The sequence below is a fragment of the Parasteatoda tepidariorum genome, chromosome 6 (genome assembly GCF_982258835.1).
Source record: "Parasteatoda tepidariorum strain Cologne lab strain chromosome 6, Ptep-v5.0, whole genome shotgun sequence".
NCBI lineage: Eukaryota > Metazoa > Arthropoda > Arachnida > Araneae > Theridiidae > Parasteatoda > Parasteatoda tepidariorum.
This window is the reverse complement of record NC_141760.1, coordinates 80,579,914-80,602,115: the sequence shown is the minus strand read 5'-3', so window position 1 is coordinate 80,602,115 and position 22,202 is coordinate 80,579,914. Positions and strand designations below refer to the sequence as shown.

The 22,202-nt window shown below is 25.6% G+C and overlaps 1 protein-coding gene across 1 annotated transcript; it reads right to left on the bottom strand.

Moving 5' to 3' along the window:
- Positions 1-307: 307 nt before the first annotated feature.
- DMAP1 (DNA methyltransferase 1 associated protein 1) lies at positions 308-22,018 on the bottom strand. Its single transcript, XM_043039040.3, has 11 exons — positions 21,878-22,018; positions 19,400-19,489; positions 17,691-17,776; positions 16,070-16,190; positions 14,008-14,082; positions 12,407-12,625; positions 10,972-11,079; positions 9,039-9,233; positions 5,406-5,474; positions 4,467-4,539; positions 308-645 (listed from the first exon to the last, which is right to left on the bottom strand). The coding sequence occupies exons 2-11, from the start codon at positions 19,487-19,489 to the stop codon at positions 422-424; spliced, it is 1,260 nt and encodes a 419-aa protein (XP_042894974.1). The 5' UTR covers positions 21,878-22,018; the 3' UTR covers positions 308-421.
- Between the last annotated feature and the right edge of the window lie 184 nt (positions 22,019-22,202).

The window sequence follows — 22,202 nt, the reverse complement described above, 5'->3', positions numbered from 1 at the left end:
ATCATAAAATAAAAAACTATGTTTTAAAAAATTTCAGTACTAAACAAGAATTTAAAAAAAAAATCGTTATTCCCGTTTTTTAAAAATAAAAAAAAATTTCAACCACTGTGGAACTTTTTAAGAGTCCTAGGAATAGGAGGCTCTGGACAAATGCTCATGAAGGCTCAACTTCCAAACATAATTTTAGTCAGTAGCAAAGTAAAAAAAAATAGGAATATGATATATAAAACCATAAAAATAAACTAATTAAAAGTACTATTTAGAATTCAATAAAAATGGCTCAGATGAAATCAGTACTATACAACAATAACAAGGATGAAATTTCTTTATTAGAAGAGCACATAATGAAACATAGAAGTGTGAGTCTTGAAGGATAATTATAATGATGGCTTATTGAGATGAATACATGTTACAAAATACATTATTCACTTTTTCCACCTGAATGTGCCATCAAAGCAGAAAAAGTAGGTCCAACATCAATGATTTCTTTCTTTTCTGGAACCCTTGAATCTGTCTGATGTCGTAATGTTTGAAGTTCAAATTCACAATTGGCAAGAGCAAGTTTAAGTTCATACAAAAGAACCATATCACTGCGTAGCTCATTGAAGTGCTGGCATATTTCTTCAGTAGGAATAGGATTCGGTTCTATCAAAAATCATAAAAAATTATATGAATATGATAACTGTCTAAAAGTAATTAGAAATTTTTAAAAAAGATTTCATTCTCAAATATTGATATCAGGGGATTGCAAAAGTTTGTGATTGATTAAAAACCAAATGATACATAACATATTTTCATTAAAAAATATAATATTTACTCATGAACATCCACTAATTCTCTATTATTGTCTCTCACATATTTTTGAACAGCGGTGGAAGCACTAAACTTTAATTATGAAGCATTAGGGTTCTATTAAAGAACCATTTAAATTCATATTTTTGGCATCAGCTTGTTGGGAAAGTAAATGCGGTCTATGAGCAATAACCTCTCTGGCCCACAACAGATTGTTGCAGGAATGCTTTTATACATTTTTTAATTCATTTTGGAACAGAAATAGCAAAATTTTTAATTTAAGGAAAGCTATAAGAACACAGTTTCTTTCTTTTTTCCCCTAATTAAACTATAATAGTAATTACCAGTTAGATGGTTCCATTATTGGGGAAAAATGGCTCTGCAAGGCTAGATTTACCTACATTACAACTCTATGGTGAAAACTAAAAAAAGAAGATTAAAAACAGATTTTGAATTTACCCTCTTCGTCCACTCTCCTTTGATGATCGAGTTTTGTTAAGAGGAAAAAGGTTTCTTATAAGCCATGTAGTGAAAAACAAGTGACTAAATATAGACATTTCACTTAGATTCAAATACAACTAATTTCAATCAGCTATTCACAATTATTTCTTGAACAAATTACTCTAAAATTTTATTGAACACATACAACAAAACCTTTTTATACATTTTATATAAAGCATGAACTTTTAGAATCATCTGACATCTCATACTTAAATATACGAGAGTTTAACTACTAAAATCAGTAAAGTAAAAATTAAAAAAAAAAAAACTATGTTGTATAGCTTTATTGCATGTAAAATTTTATACAGTAAACATTTGAATTTAAAAATACTTCCTTCATAGTTTGCTTAAAGGGAAGATATTTTAATATGCCAGTAACATTTTTCAAATTAGAAGTCTTTAAGAATCATTAAATTTTGTTTGATGGAAGTTAAGTAGAACCAGAGTAACCGACACCTAATCCTAAAAAAAATTTTTAATGAGACAACATTTTGATAAAGTTGCTCAAATCTTTATTAAAACACTTTTTCAACTTATACTGAATAGGTTTTCCATTCCCAATTAACGGAAATAATATTGAATGTGTATAGCTAGTAAATTTGCATATGAGCCAGTAGATTTTATTTTAAATTTTTTTACTGTATGATGCAGAGTTAGGAAATCAAGAAATTTTACATTATTATATAATGTTAAAAAGTAACAAAATAACTATTTAATCAAACAATTTATATGGAACAACTATGTGATATAGTACTGAAAAAAAGAAAATGTTTTCAACACTTCATCTTCGTTATTTGGAAAGTGCTTTTGTTGTGTCATATTTGTTTGTTGTCCCCAAACAAATCTAATGTAATAAGAATTCAATTTTAATAAATTCACTCAGATTTTAATATTTATACATTTGGAAAGTACACCTAAGAAAGATTTCCCAAAATTTCTGAATCATGAGATAAATGTTTATTATTGAAAATTATGTTAACTTAAAAAACAGTAACATATGAAAATAATTTTATTATATCAATTCTGTGTTGTGATGAATATTGTGTTGTGTTGTACTTTAAAATTGCTGTAAAGTTTTAAAAATAAAGAAAACAATACAAAATAGAATCTAAACTAAACTTCTAAATATTTGTCAAATGAATCAAAACAGTTTAATTAAAGAACAAACATTTTCAATGTCAAAATTATCAATTACTAATTAAATAGTAATAAATACCTAACAAATTTAATATGCAAACAAAAAAAATCTAGATCAATTTCATATATGGGTCATTCTCACAAAAAGGTGATTTTTTAAGTCCCTTAGTGATAAATATTAGGTAATACAGCAGATTTCTTAATATTTTTCTTCATCATTTTTCGTACTAACAAATCATATGCATTTCTGCTAAATGTATTTAATATTTCATTCTTATTTTTTAATAAACATGACTTCAAAATCCCCTCCGTGGACGTCCCTACGTCTGTGACACAAAATAATTTTTAATGGCTGTTAAACAATTAAAATGTTATTTTAATGATTTTTGTAGTTTTAACTAGTTAAATGTTTATTGTAACTTTTTATTTAAAGTTTTTTAAAAAAAAATTATTTTTATAAAATAAATTACTAGTAAACTTTGTCCATCAAAAATGAAATCTCCCTCCATGGACAATTAATATAGTTCGGTAAATATGCAATAAAGGGCAGCATATGCGAAATCCCTAAAAGACAGCTGCTGGGAAAGGTAACCATTCTATTTTCTAATGTTAATAATCAGTTGTTTTTGTTCTCTTTGGTGTCAGTTTTGGATTGTTGTGTTCAAATGGGGTTTGGCAAAGTTCTCACAGTATACTCCGTGGACATCATAAAGTAGGTAAGAGAAAATTATTTTATTTTTGATAGATGAATTTCAGATTGCAAAAATAGTATATTTAATAAAAAGAACTGCACCATTTTTGTAACTTTAAAATCAAAAATCAGTAAAATTCAAGAACTAGTTTTTGATCCTCCGTGGACATAACAAGTTCATGGAGGAGAAGACACAGTCAATGGAAGAGACAATGTGTTAGATAACCATAATACAATTTTAATAATTAAAAAACTATTTTCTTTTAATTTATATTTTTTTAAATGGAACAAATGTGTTAATTTGTTTGTATTTTTAAAGAAAATCAACTAAGTTTAACTTTTTCTTATCGGAAAAGTAAATATTGGCAATTTTTCTAAATAATTTCTGTGATGTTTAACATTTTTTTTCACTTCAAATTTTAGGAAAAAAATGGCAAAACCAAAATGAAAAAAAAAAAGCAATCAAATGTTCAAATGCAAAAGAGAAGGGAACAGAAAAAACTTGGTATGAGACAAGCTAGACAGAAATTAAAAGAAAACCCTATATTGCTTGAAGAAAGTTAAAAAAAAAGAGCAAGAAACTTTAAAATCTGTATCAGAAAAAGATTTAACAGAAAAATCGTGATTAAATGTACTTAAATTTCTAGAAATTGATAGAGCAAGCCGTTTGTACCCAGGGGGGGGGAAACAATAACAAGAAGAAAAGAGAAAAAACAAAAACGATATTTGGATGACAGTATGTTTAACTTGCATAAAATGTTCATAAAAGAGTACCCTCAGCACTCAACTTTCATGTGGAGTCTGAATTTTTATTTCAATAGTCTTTACATTTTAATTTATTAATATTCAGTAAGAGTTACTTAAAAAATTGTACACCTAGCTTAAAAACGGATGTTTCCTTTCAAAGCAGCATGATTAATCGGAAGTAGCTCCATCTCTAATAATGAAATATTTTATTATTTACTTATTAATGCTAAACTCATATCAGTTGTACCCAATAATTAATGAATTAATCTTCATTGACATTTTATATTTTATAGCATAAAATGTCTCCTCCGTTGACTATTACGTCTCCTCCGTGGACGAGGCAGAATTTAAAATATTTTAAATCTGGTAAAAATAAAATAGAAAACTTGACCATTATTATAAGGACATATAACAAAAATAAATAAAGGCATTTATGTCATTTTTATCACTTTTTTAATTACTTTAATTTAAGAAAATTTTTTAGTCTATTTATACCTTTTTAGTGAGAATGACCCATAAATGAATAAAAAGTCCAAACACTATTGATTCATTAGTAAATATAAATTACAAATTATAATTAAAATGCATTAAATCTCACCAATATCCAATTCCTTTAAGAGCTGCTCAATAGCCTTGGCTTTCTTTTGCCCAACTGAAGCAGGTAATTTCATCTAAACACAAAAAAAAGTGAAATTATAAAAAATGCATTTTCCTGACCGATTCCCATCTTAAACATATGAATAATTAGACATTTTTTAAAACATTATGTTCAAACAAATACATATTTTTTTTCATTTTTATTTAAATGGTAGTTTTTTCTTAAAAATTGATTAAGTGTTATGACAAATACATAGGGGTGGAAAACTAAGCAATCGGCTAAATATATTTATATGATTTAAATATGCTTTTTCATTTATTTAAATACTTCATATAATTTAAAGTAGTAGAAAACTGTTCACTCTATAAATACTGAAATATCAAGTCTCTTTTATTGCAAGTTTAAAACTATTGCAAATGTTAAGTTTTTTTTTTAAATTTATTTACATATTTATTATTTTTTTTGCAAAGATATTTCTTTGTATGTGTCCCAATATTTTGAAAAGATCTACCTTTAAATCATGCATATTTTTAAATTATATTCATGTAAGTTGACAAATTTTAAATGAATTTAAATTATGTAAATAAGTGCTCTTTAAAAAAAAAAATATCCATCTAATCATGAAACAAAAATGTAGCTATTACATGATAAAATATGTGTTAAAAAATATTTTTTTGAAATATTGATTGAAAAATATTGATCATACTGATAGCTGTTCAGGATGGAGAGGGGGAAGTTGAAGTTCTGAGACTCCAAAGCACCATATGTAAATAATGTTAAACTTTGTAAACCTTAATTATGCTTTTTTTCAGGTCTACTAAACCCTTAAAAAGCCCTAAGCCTTTAAGATAAATATCAGTATAACAACTAAACAAAAATAAAAATAGCAATTTAATAATTACAATACGAAGAATAGAGATTATATTTCATAAAAATTACCCTTTGGCTTCTAAGTGTTACTCCACTGCCTTTGAAATCGGCAAATTTAATGCCCGCTGAATCCACACTCTAAAAAAGTAAAATTACATTTGTAAAACAGAATCATTAGATTACATTTTACTAAAACCTTTTAGAATATAATTAGATAACAAAATAATTCTTAAAACTGCACTCTTATACAATTTCATGCATTGCAAACATTTCTTTGACTATAACAAAATTGATATGAAAAAAAAAAATCTTCTCAATTTTCAAGCACAACTACAAATGCATTTATTTAACGAATATTGAAAAATATTTTTGTCGAAATGTTAAATTGTAACAATACATAAGAATTGAAAATTGATTGGTTATGAGTAAAGTATTTTTATGCTTAATTATTCAGACATTATAAAACTGAAATTAATGAAACATGACTTTTCATCTATAAAACCTTTTTGTTTAATTTACGTTTTCAGCACATCTTAAGATTTAAGAAAGCAACATTCAATATTTTGTGATAAAAAGGTAAAACAGAAAATACATTTTTAAATATACTTGTTCATTAGGTATATTGGTGTAACAAAATTGTTACAATTGTAATAGAAAGTCATCCAAAATTTATAAATATGATAAAAGTAGATCTATTCTTCTCAAAGGTGATATATGATTTTAAAAAAAATATAATAAATAAATAAAAAATAGCTTAATATTTTTCCTTTTATTAACAAAATTAGGTAGATCATTTACAAGTAAAAATAATTTTGTTACTAATAACCTAATTCTTATTTCCTATAGAATAAATAAAAAGTAAGTTTCTTTACTAATAATGACATCGATTTTTTTTTAAAAATCAAATTCTTGTTCTGATAAAGACTTGAGAAGAGTTTTTTAATTGTTTACCAATTAGTGATAAAACCTATGTGTTAAGTACTTGCTTATAATACTTTTTTAAACAGTCAACTACATAATAATAGTAGCCATTCATTGAAGAAACTGTCCTTAGCAAGGAAATTTTTGTACAGATCTTAACAAATATTCTAGCAATTAAACTTTTTTGTTTCAAAGTATTTTTAGAAAAAAGAAAACGTTAAATCTACAAAAAAGTTATTAAGCAGCCAAATTAAATAGTGAAGTAAAACATTTAATACTTAAATATGCAATTTTTGAAGAAAAAAAATTGCACTTAAAATTATTCATAATTACATTTATAACTGTTATGATTAATATTGTATAATCTAATAGAAATATTTTTGACAATTTAAATAAAATAGAACAATTTTAATGAAATTCAGAATACAACACTCTGACAGGGGCAGCATATCAACTTTGTTACTACATTCAGGAATCATAATTTATGGAACATACGTAATGATAAATGTTATTTTTTTTTATTATTATTCTTTAACTGGTTTTATTATTATTCTTCAACTGGTTTTATTATTATTCTTTAACTGGTTCTTTAACTCATTAGTTAACCTTTTCTCGTGGGCTTGGACAACAGTTGTCCCGTCAATAGTTTGGGTCTTCTGAGGGACTTGTGACACTTCTAACCCAAGAATGGGGAAGAAATCATCTTCACAGTTAAAAGAGAGGATACAGTTACAGAGGGGAGAGCTTTGTTTTATGTGCTATGGGAGGTCTCACCTTCCTTAAGATAAGGAGGGAAAAGTTTTACATTACTCACCTACTTTTAAACATCCAAAGTTTCGTTCCGTTTATGTCTTTCACTTTTTTGTCTTCATTTTTGCTAATTTTTCGTATAGGTAAATATTTTAAATTTATTTTTTAAAGATTCAGCTTCTTTATTATGGTTTAATTATAATGTAAAGCATTTCCCAAAGTAAATTATTTTAAATTGAAATGGATCTAAAAAAAACTGTTTTAAATAAATGAAATCAATAAATATTAGTCATAGGATATGATTTTTTTTTCTTTTTATAAAAAAGTACATGATTTTAAATAAATACATTACATATTGCCATGAAAAATTGATTTTATATCTAGATATATATATTTGATACTCAAGAGCTATAACATCATACATAGTTCAACATTTAATTGCATTTAAACATTTGAATTATCGTATATTTCTAAAATATACATTCTTAATTCTAATATATTTTCTATGCTTTCATTATTGAAATTATGCTATTTAATTTCATTTAGTTAGTAATTTATTTTACTTTTACACTTAAACATGATTTTTGGAGGCTTTTTTAGTATTATTTTTTCTCATGCAATAGTATAGTTTGACTCTGAGTTACAGTTTCTATAGTTTTATAAATAATGTCTCGTTGGAATATAAGATTAAGAACTTGAAAACTTAGAACTCTATTACATGAATAACTCTATTGCGTGAACATTATTAAACTGTTTATTTTATTACTGTTTTTACCCTGAAAAAAATTTGCTTTTTAGTTGTTTTCTGTAAAAAAAAAAATTCGCTTATTTTGTGCTTCATTTTCATTTTTAGCAGAAAACATGAAATATAAAACTGAAATGAGGGAAAAAATTCAATTCACTGTAATTTTCTATAATTAACAATGAGCTAACACTTTGTCTTTTCTTGTATCAGTGACAACTTAAATCCCTTCTGTTATAGCTTTGACTGAATTTGAAACAATAACAAGCTACATTTTAGAAAATCTTAAATTCCTTTTAAATTAAAAATGTGGTTGAAAGGCTTCATGTAAAATAATTTTGATAGAATTTAAATGCAAATTACTTAAGAAATTTTCTAAAATTAAAAATACTTTTATTGGAATGTATCATAGTTATTAAAGAGAGTAATAATTATAATTATTAAAAACCAAATATTATTCTTTAAATTATGATTTTATAATCAAAATTTTGCTTTTGTTGAAATCGTAAATATAACAGCAGAAAAGAAAAAGCTATTTCTTATCAGGTACTTATTCATTTTAGTATTTTTTGTAAATATATTTATGAACCATAAAAAATTATTTTCAATTTGAATCCTGTGTTGCTAAACTTGAAAACAACAAAAAAGAAAAAATGCCTTGTAAATGAACACAGAAACATGTATAAATTGTTATAACACAAAACAGGCAGATCTTTTAAAGAGTTGGTATGTGGAATGCTTCTTTTTTTTTTCCTTTTTTTTTTAACGCTGAATCTAATGTAACAAACGAAGGAGATTTTCCGCTCTTTTGGAGTTAAGTAAAAGTGTGGGAAACCTCCTCTGGTTGCAATCCTAAAATCCCTGACTATGGTGGCCTAAGTTAGAAAACGAAGTTAAGAAAAACAGTGGGAGAATACAATTGTTTAATACTATTATTTTATTTTAACGATCATCAGTTCCCTTTCATACCTCACTCCCCCAGATGCAAAAAAATACCTTAGGGAGATCTCCATGTCTTTTCGAGCCCACATGAAAAGGTTAACATTAAAAGCATTTCTGTGCAATGTTTTTCCAGAATTTTTGTCAAGAACTGCACTTTTAATGTCTGGCACTGCTTCAAACTCTCTAAATTTGCTTGCTAATTTAACCACAAAAATATGAGTCTTGAACATTCAAAGGAAAAAGAATAAACCTCAGTAAGTTTTAAAATTAAACAAAATAAAATTTGATTTTGATATTTTAATTTCAAAACCTTTAAATAATGTGAAAATGCTTTTGTTTTTACTTACAACACTCTCGGCTTTTATATTCTTTTGCTGTACGACTTTCTTTTTAGGTCCTTTTTTTTCAAGGCGTTTAGTTTCACCCTGGCTAGAATCTGCAGCAGTTATCAATTTCTGTAAATCTTGAGTCTTCTTTTCCCTCTCTTTTTTACGTAGTTCAATCTTCCGCAGTTCATTCAACAGTGTTTGTTCCTCTTCAACCTAAAAAAAAATACAGATTTTTCTTTTAAAAATAAAACCAAAAAATTGGCAAAGTTATAACTTTTCAACAATTAACAAGACTTAGTTAAGTTTATATATAAAGACAGTGTTAGCATGATGAAAACAAATAATATTTTTAAAAAGTTTAAATGAAATGATTATCCTCCACTATGATTAAATTTAAACCGTCATGTAAAAAAAAAAAAAAAAAAGTTTGAATTAAGGATATATTGGGTCACTGTTAATAAAAGAATTTATTTCAAACCACCATTTATTATGAGTTTGCGAAAATGGCAAGAGTATACTTGTTTAATTTGACTGCATTTAAGTTAACATCAGTTTTTGTAAATATTTTTAAAATGCATCTAAATCTACAACAAATAATCTTTTTCAATTTAATTTTTTCTTTTAAATATAAGTCAATAAATACAAGAAAATATAAGAATTAACAGAATGAAATACTATAAGAAAATTAATAGATTGAAGTTGATGTCTGCATTTTAACCCTCTAAGATCAGCCCCTAGGCGAAATTGTACGAAAATCTCCCTGTAATACTTTACTTTCCCTTTCCATAAAACTAATGGGGAAAATAGGAATTACAATATGTCCTTACAATAAAGACTGCAACTGAAAGTTAAAACAAAGCTTCGACTAAAGCTCAGACTATTAAGCAGTTCTTACAAAACAGATACATTTTTAATCTTTTGGAAATTTTATTTATTAAAATTCAAAGTTCATACAATTTTGCTTTTAGATCAACTTTCTCTATTGAGATCAACCTTTTTTTTTAATGAGGTTTTCAGTATTTCTGAGAAAAAAAATTTATTTTAATATCTCATATTATTTCTTTTTAATATACTTAGAATTTTTCCCAGTAGACTAAAAACTTAAATAACAGTTCAACTTCAGAAAATAAAAAATTAACTTCAAGAATTATCACACATTGATCTTAATGTAATGTGCATCCTCATACACAATTAGATTTACAGGAAAAATCTAACATTAGTTTTTTTTAAAGAAATATCTAAGTTTTGATTCATTGTAACTACCTTACCATACTTTTAGTAAATAATAACTTAAATGTTAATCGATTAAATTAAGTTAACAGTTAAAAATACATTTTTACAAAGTCAACCACTGAAATGTCGGAACGAATTCAAAACTACAGTCAATTATTAAATGTGTGATCTACTAACTAACCCTCATTTAAATTTGTAACTTTTTTTTAGTACAAAACGGTTAAAGAAAAAACAGCTAAAGAAAATGGTTGAACAAAACACGCTTTATCCAGAAAATCAACTTGAAAATTGGTAATGGTCCCTCCATCTTATTTTAATTTGCAAATATATTATCGATAAACATATAAAATAAAAACAAATGTTATTCAAATCATTTTTTAATTGTTATTGTTTAAATTTGAAATTACTTTATTCAATTGAATTTTACAGTTTAAAGATTAAGCTTTATTTAATTTAAAAATATCTGCATGCAAAATAAAGTTATTGTCCTTTTTTTGGAAGAGAAGGAGAGTAACTTTGCTGCCTTAAATAGATGTCAATAAACTTAAACAAAAACAAATCAAATAGAATAATTGATCAATTATATATATATATATATATATATATATATATATATATATATATATATATATATATATATATATATATATATATATATATATATATATATATATATATATATATATATATACATACATAAAATATAGTAAAAACGAACCTGTTCAGTGGTTCTGTTATACAATTTCGTCAATTGTTCTTTCCTTTTTCTTTCATGTTCCGCATCATATGCTACAAGTTTTGGTTCTACATTTCCTACTGTCCTGATCTAAAGCAAAAGTTTAAAAAAAATTTAGAAAAAAACCTTTTAGACAATGCTTTTGCAGAACATTTAGTTACAGATATGCTTGTTACCTTATTTTTTACACAACTATCAGTAAAAAAAATTCCTACAAAAGATTTATTTCTTTATAATTGAGTTCAACATTATAAGCATTTATGTTTATTACATTAAATCAAATCCACTTCAATATTGAAATGAGATACTGTAATAAAAAAAAGTTTGCTGTTTTCTTCAATTCAGAAAAACTCAGTAAACTTCTTCGACTCAGGAACTTGTAAATCAAAACTTTAATAAATGGTAAGTCGGGACAAATTTTTAAAAATAAAAGTAAAGCTACGAACTTTAAATTCAATATCATAAATATATTTAAATTCACGTTGTTTGCTTTCAAACAAAAAAGAATAGAGTTGACAAATTTTTAGGCACAGTGGTAAAATACTAAGTTAAAATAAAGGTTTTCTGCCATTCTGATAAAAACTGTCTAAAAATGTTCCAAACCCTTTGTTAAACTGTCCAAAACTTTTTATCCATAGCTATTTTTAAGCATTATTAAAAGCGAAAGAAATTAGCTATCAATTATAACACTAAATTAACAACTTATCCATGTGTCTAAAATATATTTAGCAATAAGCAATATAGTCTAAAATAGTTTATTAGCTAAAATTATCCAAAATTAAGTAATGTAAAGAAGTTTTATGTAAACAATGCTAAACAGTTAAGAAAATGTAAAAATTATAGTGAGTAAAATATATATTAACTAAACTACTCTTTAATATGGGCTCTCATTTTTGAAGTTCATTTAAAAAAATAAATAGCTGCTTTTGTTATAATTTTCATATACCATTGAACAAGACTATGGCAAACTTTTTTTGACCTTTTACATTGAGTTTATACAATATATCTATATAATTATATACTTTATAACTTGTTAATGTAATCTTAAAAACACAGGGAATAGTGAGATTTTAATTGACATTGAATTAATTAGTAAAAGTTTCAGTATAAAATTTAATTTTATATTTATTTTTTTATGGTACATTGGGGTTATATTTGGATTTATAATTGTTCTAACCATTTTTCAGAATTATAGGTTTTGAGCACTTAAAATCACTTTTAGATTGTTTAAGGTAGATAATGCCATAAGTCCTGTCCAAAACCAGTTTTGAATATCCAAAACCCTAAACCATAAAAAGAAATTAATAAACTTTTTTTAAAACCCATTCATAAAAGCAACATAAGAAATTACTAAAGAATCAAACTTAAAAACATGGATTTGAAATTGAAAATTTTTAAACCTAACCTACAAACTTACCTTAGCTAAAATATTACAAATATTATAGTAATGTTCTTTTATATCTTCAACAGAGCGATTTGGGAAACGTGATCTATCCCAGCGATCTTGAATTACAATGAAGCGCAAGTCAAATGTTCTACATAATTCAAACAAATGATCTGTTTCCTGTCTTGTCCAGCCTTCAGTTTGAAGATGTTGCATATATTCGTCATCAGTATACTCTGGCACTGAAACTGTCTAGAGAATGAAATAAGTAATTAACTAAAAAATAAACCAAAATATAAATTAATCATCATCAAAACTTCAACTTTCTAATGCAGAGATAAAATTAATGGCTACTATGCCTAGTTTAGGCTGATTAATTTAATAGATAATAATAGAGCTAATGAATGGCTACTATGGCTAACTTAGGCTGATTAATTTGCCAAATATTTCCAAATATAAGCCCATTCATCTATAAGCCGAGAGTACTCTTTTATTTAAAAAAATTACCCAATCAAACCCCATAAATATAAGCCAACATAAAAAAGTAACACTCGCTACCTGTGTTTACCTTCCCTTTTTAAATACCCAGCCATCTCAGTTTATTTGTTTTCCTCTGTTCAAAAATTAAAACCCATTGAAGATCACTGATTCATTTCTATCTACTTTTGTTTTCCCTCTTGTCTAAAGTTTTTCAATTTAACATTTCAGAATGACATCATAAACTGTTCAGCTTGACAAAAAGCCACAGTAAATCAAACGTTAACAAAGAGAGCATTCTGAAGTTAGCAAGTTTAAATTTTTCTGTTTGTTTGCTATTTTATAAGAAAAATGAGAAGTAAAAAAAATTCTTACTAAATAATATACCTTTTTTATTATCATTTCTATGTGTTTCCTTTTCAATTACTATTTTTAGGCATTTTATTTTCAACTGTTATTTTATGAATTTATATGTTTTTATATTTTCATGATATTTATCAATCTATCGCTAATGCTTAATCAATAAAAAAGTATTAATTTCTGCAATGTTCAGATGATATTATGAGAAAATAACAGATTGAATTATAAGCCTATATTAAGCCATGAGCTTGTTTAGGTTGTACATTAAAATTCAATTAATTTATCGCAACACAAGCACAGAAGAAAAAATTTGTTACCAAACTAACATTTTCCAACAAAAATTAATAAGTATTTTTAAACTTCAATAATCATCCATATTAATTTTTTAAGCTATACAGTCATAGCTAAAAAGAAAGTGCAAATAACATCTTTTTTTCTCTATCGTAAACATCAAATTTTCATAACATAAAATTTGTAAGACTTAATTCAGAAATAAGATTTTAAAATGTAGCTAGAGAATTCACCTAACAAAAACATATACATGCTGGCGAATTCTTTCCATGTAGATTCTTTTTTATGTACATGTTATTTTTCTTTTCAATTGTATTCATTTGAAAATCAAAATAACATGCACATAAAAAGGAAAGCAGAAAACTTTTTTGTTAAAATTTAAGCTATTTCATGACTTCAAGAAAATAAAAAGACCGTTTAAAAGTAAAAAGAAGAAGAAATTTATTTCACGCATCTACCATAACTTTTATACCATAACTTTGTTATAGCTTTTTACAGGAACTTACTTTGTTAAATTTTGCAAATGCATATTCTTCATTTTGGTCCTCTATTCTACGCCAATGATAAAACACAGCTCCATCCTTGAAAGAAAAAATAATAAAGAGAAATTTAATATAAAAGCATTATCATGACTTCTATACAACTTGATGAAAATTACTTTTTATTACTATGATTCTGTTTAAAAAATAATGCAATATTTTGAAGTATTGTAAAAAAAATTACAATTGCTGTACTTTTAAAATATCAAAATAAATACAAAGGGATATTTGTACTAATATAAAAACAGAAAGAAAACAAATTTTAACCAGGGTTGGGGTTTTTGACGTCCTAAACTGGTTTTGGACAGGACACGTGGGTTTTACTGTCTTAAACTGGGTAAAACTGTCCTAAACTGGGTAAAACTGTCCTAAACTGTCTTAAAGTGTCCAAAACCTTGAACTTTGGTAAAAGGTAAAAATTCTATAGGTGTAACCATTGTACACATAATAATTACATGTATCAATAAATATTTGATAATTTTTATACAATTTACTATAACTTATTAAAAGAAAATAATATAATATAATAGGAAAAGGTTTATAATTTTTGAAGCTCCACAATTCATTGAACAACAAAGGTGAATACCTAATCCTTTAAATAAAAATATGCTTTTAATACTGATTAATAATATTTTTGCATAAGGATAAATATGGCAATATTAAAAAATAATAATTTTTCTTAAAAAAAATACCAAATTTGTTCAAAAATTAACCTTTTATTTTTCACAATATTTTTTTTAAAAAAAAATTTTATAATTTCTGCATCACAAGATGATAAAAAAGACATCTATTTAAAAAAAAATTGCTTTTAAATATAAACATATTAGTTTAAATTGAAAATACAAAATAACTGAAAAATGTATTAACAGTTTTGAAGGGCATAACATCAGTTTCAGTTACTGACACTGGTGATGTATCACCATTATGCTAAAAGAATTGAACATGAATGAAATAAAAGTATTCTTGAATAGTACTATAGATAAATAAACCTGTTTATGACGAACCAAGCACTTAGTCCCTAATATTTTAACTTGTATGGCAAGGCCAAACTTCAGTTATGTACTATTGAATTAGAGGACCAATTGAACTTGATTATTGATTAATCTTCCTTTGTTTAAATTGAAGAGTCAAACAATATTAATAAAACATTATACTTTTAAAAACAAATATTCTCTAGTATATTCAATTATCAATATGTTATTAGTTCTATGCTTATTTTACCTCCTAAATATTCAGATAAAATGGTGACATAATTTGAGTAAAAGGGTTTTGGACAGGACGGTTTAAACCGTGGATTAATCCATTCTGTCCTTAACCTTGCCAACCCTGATTTTAACTAAACCCAAAATAATAAAGCAGATAAAAAATTAGCAAGAAAACGTGTAAGAAACACATATAAAAACAAACATAAAAAAATAATTAATAAATAAATAAAAACTTTGAACAATATTAAATATTTCAAAAAAAGGCTTTTATTTGTTTGAACACTGAGAAAGTTCTTGTTCACAAAACTAAAACTATAGTATACCTATTTTTGTATATTTATTTGAGCTACTATAACATGGTTTTGCTTAAAATTCATATGTAACACAAAGTATAGGCACCATATCTTCCTTTGGTAAGTATTAGCAGCATTTTCCAGATACATAAAAAATATTCTTTTCTCTCAATTTTGAATTTGTAACTTCTAATAAAATCTTCTACTAAAATCTATTTTCTTAATATGTATAAGAAAAAAAAATACAGAAATTTTAAAAAAATACAGAACATTTTTCAATTGAAGTCAATAATTATTATTTTAAGTATTAAATATTCATTAAAGTAACAATAATAAAAGTAACTAAGGAAATAACTATTTATGTTTAGAAAAAAGATATGCTTGTATTATTGTGACATATATGTTTATTAATTATTTTTTCCTTGGCATTGTAAATGTATCAATTAATCAACCAAAACTAATTAATCTGATGTAAACAAGATTGTTTTGAATACTCTTAATTAATACAAATGTTTGTTCATAAAAACTTACTTTTCGAGCAGGGTTTGTGAATGGCATCCATTTCCAGGGCCTAACTCGTTTCAGACCTAATTTAGCTTTGGTCTGTTTATAACCCTGATCACTATCAGTAATATACATTGGAGCTTTGTCCCTAAAAAAAGTGTAATTTAATTTATAACAACTCAAAAATCCTATATTAATAAAACAATTAATACCAATATATATACAACTAATAGAACGAATTTGTATAAATAAAACCAACTGGACCGGTAATTATGAATTAAATTTTTTTTTTATATTAAGATAATTTATTTATTGTTGGATTGCATGATATAATAAGTTAATTTAACTCAAAATGAATAAAATTTAGAATTCTTCCCACTTTAATTTGCAATTGAAGTTAAGTAATTAATGATTAATTATAAAATTAAAGTGAATTTAATTATGGTTAAAATTCCACGTTTAAGAAAGAAAAAAATGTTTAGAGTAAGAAATTGTGGAATTAAAATGTTCATTTTCAATTTTAAAAAAAGAAGAAGAAAAAATAGGCAACATAAATTTCAATGAAATTTTATTAAAAAAATTTCCATTTTGTAAAAACAGTTTTTGAAATGTTTAATTTGATTTTTATTAATAAATACTTCATAATTCTTTTCCCATTTTTATACAAGCAGAAATTATTTATCATCATAGGTGATTTAAAAAAATCACTTTTTCAGATTTATTAATTATGATTGATAGATAAACACCTGAACCGTGGCATTTTTCTTCTAAATCTATTTATGATTATAAAAACAAGAATTAAAACTAATAATGATTAAAATTAATGGCACATATTTTAGGAATGTTTTATTTATTTATTAATTAGACAATTAGTGTCTGCAAAAATAATATACAAAATAACCTTTAAATTCATTCAAAATTACTTATAACAATAATATACTACATAAGACAGATGGGCCAAATTTAACAAAAGGTAAATAAACTACAATTTTTATTGAAAATAATTTTGTATTAATATACTAATAATATTCAATATATAATTCTTCCACTAAGTAAATTTTTATTGCAATTTGAGCATGAAAAATAACTTGATTCTCACAACATCAAGTTATTTCTTCTGTATATTAAACTAGTTTTTGCCTATTATTCAATGGGAAAGTGGTGCTTAAAGCAAAATATTACAAACAAATTTGCTCACATTCATTGATTTAATCATGTGCTTACATTTATTGACTTAAATATAGTTCATTATTATAAATTTAGTAATATATACACTAGATAAAAAGCATTAAATTTCATAATTAATTTGCAACTACTAAATTTTTAAATTGATAACATTTCTTCTAAAGAATAATTATATCAGTAATAAGTTCTTAATATTCCTTATGTGTTCAGTGCCTTTTTATTTTACCTGAAAATAGCCATATCAAATTGTAGAAAACCTTCGGAAAGTTAAATCGAAGAGCTTATTTATGTTTGCTAAGAACATATACATATATTTACATTAAAAAAAAAATCTTAGTAACTAGACATATTACTTGCATATATTAGTTAAAAAAGAAATTCCAAACTTTCCATCTAATACCATTGCTTGGAATGGGAAATTATAAAGATGAAAATATAAAAAATTATAGACGAAAAAACTTACTTATTATCTGAATATAATAAGGCATAAAGTTCTCTGTGCATTCCTTCAGGTCGCTTAAACGTTGCTTCTGTAAGCTTTTTCTTTTTCTAAAATAAAATAATAAAATAAAACCTTAGGAAATATTCAATATTTTTATAATGAACTTTGTATACCATTATATTTATAACCAATGTTTTAAAAACAAAATTATCATAACACCCTATTCTAGAGCAAATTATAAAATAAAGAAATACAATTTTATAAGATATTATTTTTTAAAGAGTCGTTTTACTCGGGTTTCTTTCATCAAATAAAAGAAGTACTATAGTACATATGTGCAACTGTGAAACCCTGAAAAGAACTAAAAAATATATGTTTTGATAAAAAAAATCTAGTAACTGAAGAATTGTAAGGGAAAAAAATTTATTCACAATTTGTAACTAGATAGATTTATTCTATCGTGATTTTCTAAAGACATTTTCTCTGTTTACTTGACTAACTTTACTTTTAATAAGTACATAACTGTAAGCATTCATAAATAGATAATATTATATTGAGCAATTTTCAATTTTTGTTGAAAAATTTTATCTATTTATTTACTTTTTTTGTAATATATTTCACACCATAAGCAAAGGTTGACAGGATGGCACTAACTTACAAGCCCCTTTAAAAAATTTAAGTTTATTAAAATGACTTCACAAAATTCATTCACAAAGTTTCATTGTATAAAAATGATCCCTTTATAAAATTTTCCCATAACCTTTTCTCAAAACAACTAATTAAAAACTGAAAGAAAACTAAATTTGCCAGAAAACAAAACTTCAAACGAAAGTTCAATTTTGATCCTCTATTTCTGAAATCGACTCATAAAAATCATGCATGAGCAAAGATAATTTGATAAATGTTTCAAAAGAAAATACAAATTATTTATTTTTACACACCAAATATGGTTGATGCTATAGAATATAATAGTTTTTCTTGACAATCAGGCTGATGGGATAAGATGTGAGAACTTTTTTATTGATAAGAGACTGCATAAGGTATTAAAAAAAATTTTTTTTTGCCCTTTAAATATACAAAATACAGCACATACAATAGTCCAGATCTGAAGATCTGTTGACACAAAAACAACAACAACACCACATACTTGTTTGGAAATACTTTTCATATGAAACAAAAATAAGTAACTCTTAAAATTTAATGTATAACTGTGCAGTAACTTCTAAAATTTATTTACATCTCTATGAAATTTTACAAATTCATTATAATTTTAAAAATTTTCATTTTTTTTATACAAAAATGAGCCAGAAAAATAAAACCTGAATTGACTCTTGGTTAGACATTAAACTAAATTAGACTAAACTCAGTGACGAGACAGCCCATAGACGGCAAAGGCCCATCTCAGCTTTCTTAACCTTGGGCTCTGGGGTGCAGGAGCAGATGCTCTGGCTGTGTGGTCAGCTGAACCCCCAGTGTTTAGTCCCCAAGTATGCTTGGTACTCTTTTAATCGACCCATTGAAAGGATAAAGGCTGATTGATTAGACACTACTGCCTTTAAATTGTAGAAAAGTAAAATTATTTTTTAAATTCAATTTTTTGTATTTAAAATACATATTTTTTAATGTCTTATTCTAATGAGCATTCATTCATCATATTTTAGCAACATTTCTGAAATAAAAATAGAATACAAATTATTTATCATATATATGTTAAAATTTACTCTCCATACCCTTTTGGAATCATTTCCAATAATACTTTCTTTGCTAATTTCAGGTGTCTGAGGTCTCTCAACATCAAGAATATCCAGAACATCACTCATCTGTTAATAAAAACATGTATTTTTATCTAATCAAAATAATATTCACAGAGTTATAAAAGCAGTGAAATAAAATTTAATAATGTCATTTTTAATTAAGCAGAGAAATAAAATTTAATAATGTCATAATTTAATCATTCAATACATAGTCTAAAAGATTTAATAATTAGTTATATTCAGAACACCAATTATTATAAAATGAAGTATAATACATTCAGAATAGCCCTAATATATATAATAAAACCAAAACATTATTTTATAATCAAAAATTAGCATTTTTATAATAAAAATCCAATCAAAAAATAAAAAATATTAATTTTTAACAATAAATTTTAAATGATTACATGATTAGGAATTGTAAAATTTTGTCAATTAATAAAAAAAACCTCATATATTTAAATTTTGAAAGAAGAAAAAAAAACTGTAAAATTATGATAAGATTCAAAATAATGCTGTCAATACCACAGTGAGTAAAAATCAGATATTTACTGTAATATAGCGAAAAGTTAATGTATATAATTTTTAAAAAAAAAAATCCACAAATTTCTTTTTCATCATAGAAGAAATTTGGAAACCCAGAAGCAAACTTAAATAGTAATATTGGTAGCTACCTATGGGGAAATCATAAATTATGTATAATTTTTAACTTACTGCAAAAACGAGAACCATGCACTGGTTTCTACATTACACAATAATCACAAAACGCACCACAGTTATCACCAAAGTTTGACAACAAGTACTTTTATTAAAGGAAAAAAAAGAAAACATCAATGTTGTTTCAGTGAGGATGTCACCATTTTGCTATTTATTTACTCTCACCCTCGCCAAGGAGTCAAAAATTGTATTACAATTTTTTTTTTTTAAATATTTCATTGTTTCAAGGGATATTTCTGTAACCTTATCTGTAGCATCACAATAATCTTCAAGTTCTGCCGACAACTGGAAAGTAGCCTGCGAGAAACTAAAAAAATCACAGAAAAAGACAAACTTAAAAGATAGAACTCTAGGTGAACCCATGGCAAATCATTAAACATTACTTTTTTTTAATGCGAATACAAAAACCCATTTGTGCCTTGAGGATTAAAAGTTCCTTTCTAACTCAAGTATTGAGCCTGATGTAACCATGATCTATTTTGTGTAAGATATGAAAAATGTCTCCACGAGAAGTTTGCCGTAGAAAAAGAAACGCATTTTTTTAATAAATTAAAAACTAAGTATTTTTATTAAAGAAAAAAAAATAAATATTGTCTTAGTGACAATGCTTCCATTTTGGTATCAATTGATGCCTATCTTTGTCAAGGCAGAAAAGTTTTCAAGCTTGCGAAAATTTGAAGAAAAAAAATATGTAATGTTTTAATCCAGGTGGGAAAAAATATTTCTGGGTGATCTTGCCAATTACAATTGACAAGGCAACAAATTTTTTTTGTTTAAAAAAAAAATTTGTTGAAGTTTGCCCTTGGGTTTGCTTCCTTCTGCGATTGCTTTTTAGTTTCTTGTTTGAAGCTGTTTGGAAATTGATAAGACTTGATAGGATGATTTTCCCACCATGATCTGCGGCAGAATAATCGCGAAGTCTTGGCAAGTTCCAAGCAGCGGCCCAAGAGAAACTAAAGAAAACATCCCAGAAAGTCGTAGCCACTCTAGGCAGGGAAGATTTCTGTATTGTGATCTGTGACAGAATCGCCAAATCTTGGCAATTTCCAGGCAGCAGCTCACAAGAAACTAAATAAAAAACTCACAGAAAGGAACCAACTTGAAAGGAATAACTCATAGCTACCCCGGCCAAACACCTGATTTTTTTTTCTTTTTAAATTGCAAATTTAAGTTCTATTTGGCACCTAGGAGATGGGGGGAGATTGCAAGTTGGTGCAACAGATAACGATACGGGTATGTCCCCTCAGGGCAAACCTTCACACTTTTTTAATTTTTTCCCCTTAAAATCAATTTGGTGATTGAAATAAGCGAGGCGAATCAGGATACAGAAATGTTCCGAGCTTGGAGACTTTTCCGTTGCAGATCACGCTAAAGAAAAAATCCCAACAAGGGTGGCTATGATATATAATTATCGAGTTGGTTTTTTATTTTTATTTTTTAGTTTCTCACGCATAACTGCCAGGAAATCGCCAATACTTGGCGATTATTACCGATTATACAGATCGGAAATCTTCCCGCTTTGTTTTTCCTCGTTTCAGAGTATCATATTCTATATTAATAAGTAGGAGAACAAAAATGCAAATGTTAAACATTCACATATTTCCCTAGAATAAAAATATATTGTACACAATTCAATACAATCCATAAAACTGAATTTAAGAGGGAGAAAGATTTAGCAGTTTCTATATTTAAAATCAACTTAAGTTTCAATAGAGTTTTACAATATTATTGTTTTACCTTTGGCTTTGTTTATTTACTTTGCGGAAATAGTAATTTCTTCAAAATCAATTCAGGAAGCCTTTCAGTGGTTTCTGCTTTGTTTTGCCTGAACTGGAATTCGATACATTCCACCGAGCTACACTAAACAGTTTTTATTCGTTGAATTCATAAAATCTATAATTTAAACAAATTTTTTTTAAAACTTGAAATACCAGAAAACTAAGAGTAACTATTGCATCCCATAATGCGTTCTTAAACTAAATTAATCAATCAATCAATAAGCATTCTACAAAAATCAGAACCTGGAAATTAAACTTGAAACAGTTTAAACTGATGTAACTTT